The 6,000-nt window shown below is 40.0% G+C and overlaps 1 gene segment (V, D, J or C); it reads left to right on the forward strand.

Moving 5' to 3' along the window:
* Positions 1-6,000, forward strand: part of LOC143164137 (T-cell receptor beta-1 chain C region-like) — a 53,430-nt gene extending 47,430 nt beyond the window's left edge. Inside the window, 4 exon segments of the C gene segment in view lie at positions 1,543-1,878; positions 2,253-2,270; positions 3,335-3,441; positions 5,623-6,000. Coding sequence covers positions 1,543-1,878; positions 2,253-2,270; positions 3,335-3,441; positions 5,623-5,649 — 488 coding nt within the window.

A 6,000-nucleotide genomic window follows, 5' to 3' on the forward strand; every position in this document is an offset into this window, starting at 1 on the left:
TATCATTCTTTCATTTCTGCCTTTTTCACCTGCTTTCCTCTTTGTCTTTTTTTGGTTTTGTCTGTTAAACCTCTCTCATTTTTCTTTTGTGTCCTCCCTATCTGTTTCCATGTCTTCACTCATTAGCCATTTAGGCTATGAGCCAATGAACTTATGTCAGAGATACTTTTAGGATAGGAAAAAAATTCATAAAGACAAGTACTAGAAGGGAGCAGTAAAAGTGATTAACCTCTCATGTCCACTGGAAGGAAAGCAGAGCAGTGCCAAACCTTCTAGGGAGCTATATCCATTACTATCTAGTTACCTCTTCTGAAGTCGGTACGAGCTCACATGTTTTCACAGAAGCACCCCAGGGGTCCTTGCAGAGTAAGCACTGACAATCATGATTAAGGCTAACAGTTGAAAGCAAACACTAGGGCTTAGGGGTCAAGATCTATGCAAGATATAAGTTTCTGCTAATTCTGCTAATTCTCTCCACTCTAGAAAGGAGGGAGTGATCAGGAAGAACATCTACAATTTATAGTGCCTTCACACTGAAAAAAAGTAAAAGTGTTCTCTTTGGCTCCATAGTTCTCTCTGCATTTCTGTTTCCATGTGCACTCTGCAGACCTGGTGGATTTATCATGCTAGATGAGTGAAAAAGGCACTTTAAGTATATGGGGGGAAAAAAAAGGTGGCTTTTAGGGTCACTGCCTAGCTTCTGAGTAACATCTCACTGTTGCCTTGTACATCCTTTTGACTGTAGAAGTCTGTTGTCTTTAGTCTTATATGTAGGTACTAAACACTTTAGGACAGGGGACATCTTTTGGTTTGTGAGTGTATAGAGTCTTGCATCATTTTGGGAAGATGTGTAGTCTAGGATGAGGGCTTCTTATACCTAGAATAACCTAAATAATAAATAATATAAAGAGATATTTCATAGTCTTAAAAAAGGATGGCAAGTTAAGACCTAAAGCAAAACTTGTCCCAGACAGATTCAGGTTACCTACCTAAAGTGTTCTTCACTTCAGACAGTGAGAAAGATTAGCTTCTGTCTTTCAAGTCACCTCTTAGATGGGGGTGTCCAAGTAGGGTATCACATGGCAGTATAATTCTGAACACTGCGATAACCATCATGTCTAACTCCATCTCCAGGAATGTAACACAGTCAGTTGAAGATGCTTGTGTCTTAATAACACAGACTCTTGTCTATTAGTACGATATTATAAATACAGGCCTTATAGCACTACTGGGTACTTTTCTGCCTACCTGTTTTCTCAGTTTCTTTTCAGCTTTCCTAGTCTTCTGACAGCGAGAATACTAGAAATTCAAACACACATGCATTTCTGTAGCCAGACCTTTTATGTTTCTGTGTAATGAGTGAAGACAAATGCTTTCAGTTTCCTAGTGTCTACCTGTCTAATAGATATTAATTGTCTAACAGACAGTTGTTAAAATGCCAAATATATCAGGAGCCACACAGCACAAATACAGTACAATTTTAAGGGGTTTCTGATCGAAGACAGTAATGGAGGCTCCAGGCCATATTGCTTTCCATTTCAGGGAAGAACGATGAAATCATACCTCCAGCTGTGGCCATCTTTTCCCCATCAAAGCAAGAGATCCAACAGAAGAGCAAGGCCACGCTGGTATGCCTGGCCTCTGGTTTCTACCCTGACCACCTGAATCTGGTCTGGAAGGTGAATGGTGCTACGAGGACAGAAGGGGTGGGGACAGATGAGTTTTCCACACGGAATGGGAGTACATACTCATTGACCAGCCGACTGAGGATCTCAGCCCAGGAATGGTTCAATCCTTTGAACCGTTTTGAGTGTGTTGCCAACTTTATTAAGAACGGAACACCAGAATTGATACAGAAATTCATCTACGGTGACGCTGGTAAGTAAAAAAATGTGTATCACCATGCTGTACAAAGTAGAAACCACAAATCGAAAGGGTGTTGGTTATGATGCAAAACATATCTATATACAACTTCTATACAGGGTGTTGTTATAGCACAAATATATATGTAAATACGTAGGTATTTGCATATGTCTCTTCATATTCCTGGGCTTCCGTATCTACATTATCATTATACATCTATATTTTTTCAAAGGTTTCTTCAGATTTTCACTGAGAAATCTCTGTAGTATAGTAAAATATATAGTATAGTAAAATGAATCAGGCAGTATATTGTAAACTGAAACTTCTAAAATTTGTGTTCTGTTTGCATTGAAGAGAAACATGACTTTCAGTTCATTTTTGTCTTTCAGGTTGTGCACTCACAGAAGGTATGTGTGTCTTCTCACAGGCAAATATCTGCATGTATTTTAGTCCCAGTTTTACTGACACTAAGTACAAGGTGTGTGAGATTTCTACTACAAGAATAACTTGTACTTCCTCATCTAAGTGGTTTGCATGTTAGATTTAAAAAAAAAAAGAAAAAAAGACTTCAGGAGGGTTGTATGTGCATGCTGTATTTAGCTGTGTTTTGGTTTTTTAGCTCTTCTTTATGATTCCCTTTTGAAATAACAGAAGAAATTGTGGAACCTTCCTATAGAGTGTAATTTGCTCTTTTTATCATCTCCTCCAGTCGTTAACACTGCCTTTTGTTGGGAAGCTGCTTGCTCAGCCATGAAAGAAAAAATTCATACTTAGCCAAGTGATTATGACATCAAGATTCAGAATCCAGAATTCTGAATATTTCTTAGTTATCATATTCAGAATACTTCTCATTACAAGTCACATTCCCCTCCAAACTGCAAGAATATTCATATTAAAAATTATGTTTCTTTCCTTTATACATATTTACACACTTTTTTTTCACCAACTTCTTTAATGCTTCAGGAATCTTAAGGGTGAACCAAGATCAGGCTGGTGTCTCAATACTACTGCAATTCCTTAAGAGTGAAAAATCTATAAGAATAAAAGTTCTAAATACCATGTTATTCTGGGCAATGTAAAACTTCCCTGATATATCAGCAGCACTCACAAGGCCACTGACAATAATAAGTGAAAAAAATTCGTATCTTGTGATTCAGCTTAATTTGAGTTCCTAAGAGGGGATTCAGGAGGTGTGGCAACACAATGGTTAAACATTCCCAGTCAGGACATACTTTCTTAGCATAAAGCCAATCTCTGTCTTTCCTAGACTCACTTTCTCTTTTGGTTCTTTGAATCACAGTGTTCTTTCCCATCCCCTACTATCTTGCGTCAACAGAGCCATTCATTTGGCTCTAGTTCCTTTGTGTCGCTTAGCTAAAGATTTCAAGGGTTCTTATTTGATTAAAGCTACATTAGATCTAGTCTCTTGTGATGATGATAACTCAATACACAAATGACGTTTGATTTGCAGAGTCCTACTTGCGGTATGGAAATTCTCTGAAGCTCACTTACCTCATTCTCTGTGGCAAAGCCTTCCTGTATGCAGTTTTGGTGACCAGTCTGGTGTGGACAGCCAAGGTAGGCTAGCGTGCCACTTGAAGGTTGAGCTTACTCACTAGTACAAGGGTCAGTGGATACAGACTAAGTCTATTCTCAGCTGTGGGATTGTTCTCCACGTGTTCTGCCAGGCTTTGTGCAGGCTAGTTTGAAAAATCACAAGTGATGAGTTTTCTATTGTTGTTTTTCCAGAACTCAAATAAAATCAATGCTATCTAGCAGAGCATTTCCTTCTCAAAATACTCTTTAAACACATGGAAAAAGACGAGAATTAAGGACAACTTCTCCAGAAAGTAAAGAAGGGAAATATCAGATATATCATACTTTTCTGTAAGCATTGAAAAGGGACTCATGCCTGGAGTGAAAGTAATAAGCAGGTTTTTTGAGGAGATACATGGGATAAATCTGAACAAAGATTTACAAAGATTTACAAAGAACAGTGGGATAAATCTGAACAAATGGGAGAAGTTTAACTAGCTACCAGGAAATATTTTTTATCAGTACGTTTCTCATATGGCTGAAATATATTCCCAGTGAGAGTAGTGGAAGCCTCAGCACTTGTTCCTTTAAAAGTAGGACTGGGAGATGTATTTGAAAAGTGACCTGGTAGAGTTGAGGGTAGTATGAACACAATCTCAGTTATGGTTTTGTGCCCTTTTTCAAGGATACTAGAGGGAGTAGGTTTGTACTTTACTGGATCACAATCATAGAATCACAAAATGGTTTGGGTCGGAAGGGACCTTTAAAGATCATCTGGTCCAACACCCCTGCCATAAGCAGGGACATCTTTCACTAGATCAGGTTGCTCAAAGGCCCGTCCAACCTGACTTTGAACACTTCCAATGATGGGGCATCCACAACTTCTGTGGGTAACTTGTTCCAGTGTCTCAACACCCTCACAGCAAAAAATTTCTTCCTTATATCTAATCCAAAGCTACCCTGTATCAGTTTAAAACCATTGCCCCTAGTCCTGTCACTACAGGCCTTGGTAAAAAGTGTCTATCTTTCTGTAAGCCCCCTTGTATATTGAAAGGCCACAAGAAGGTCTCCCCAGAGGCTTCTCTTCACCAGGCTGAACAACCCCAACTCTCTCAGCCTTTCTTCATAGGAGAGGTGTTCCATCCCCCTGATAATTTTTGTGGCCCTCCTCTGCACCCACTCCAACAGGTCCATGTCTCTTTTGTACTGGGAGCTCCAGAGCTGGACACAGTACTCCAGGTGGGGTCTCATGAGAGCAGAGTAGGGGGGCAGAATTACCTCCCTCAACCTGCTGGCCACGCTTTCTTGATGCAGCCCAGGATACAATCGGCTGTCTCGGCTGCAAGTGCATATGGCCGGCTGACATACAATTTCTCATCCACCAGTATCCCCAAGACCTGTTGGGGTTCTCAAGGGCTGTTCTCAGTCCATTCATCCCCCAGTCCATACTGATCCTGGTGATTGCCCCAACCCAGGTGCAGTACCTTGCACTTGGCCTTGTGCAACTTTATGATGTTCACATGAGGCCACTCCTCAAGCCTGTCCAGGTCCCAGTATGGCATCCCTTCCCTCAAGCATATCAACTGCACCACTCAGCTTGGTGTCCTCCGCAAACTTAATGAGGGTGCACTCAATCCCACTATCAATGACACATTGATGAAGGTATTAAATGGTACTGGTCCCAGTACGGAACCTTGAGGGAAACCACTCATTACTGGTTTCCACTTGGACATTGAGCCATTGACTGTAACTCTTTGGGCATGATCGTCCAGCCAATTCCTTACCCATGTAACAGTCCATCCATTAAACCCATATCTCTCCAATTTAGCAGCAAGAATGTTGTGGGGGACCATATCAAAGACCTTACAGAATTCCAGGTAGATGATATCTGTAGCTCTTCCCTTGTCCACTGATGCAGTCACTCCATTACAGAAGGCCACTAGATCAGTCATCTAACACACAAAGTTGTGTGTTCACAACTGTGAACTGTGAAGTTCAGTATATAAGTAAATAATTTGTACAAGTTAAGACACTTCCTTGGTACAAAAAGGGGAGAAAGCATGGAGATACAACATGGTCATTTTTGTTAATGCTCTCAGGAGACACAACAGTTGGGACACTGATAAATATGCTCTATTATTTCCTAGATTATTGTATTTGCTTCTTTTGCTTGGTTTTTTAATTTGTTTATTCTGTTCTGTTTTCAATTTAATTTTCAATTAGACTGGTGGCAAATTGTACAGAGAATGAATGAAGAGTCCTCTTCATCACATCAGCAGGAACACAGCAAATTATACTTTCTACCTTTCCATAGCAAAGGATTCATGCTTCTGTCTAAGAACTCTGAGTATTACTTCTTGGTGGTTCTCTGTCCCCCTCCTGTTCTTTCCACTTTGTTGTAATCACTGCTGGGTTTTCTCTGTACTTCCATATCATATTGTATCGTATTGTATCATATTGTATCGTATCATATAGTATCATATCTTTAAAACTAACACCTTCTTAATGCTCAGAGGCTGAGAACCCAGATACTTGAATTAGGAATAAAATTTTAGCTTCTTTTCCGTTCAAGAAGCATGAGTTGTTGGGTTTTAATTTGGT

This window comes from Aptenodytes patagonicus, chromosome 1 (assembly GCF_965638725.1).
Source record: "Aptenodytes patagonicus chromosome 1, bAptPat1.pri.cur, whole genome shotgun sequence".
Classification (NCBI taxonomy): domain Eukaryota; kingdom Metazoa; phylum Chordata; class Aves; order Sphenisciformes; family Spheniscidae; genus Aptenodytes; species Aptenodytes patagonicus.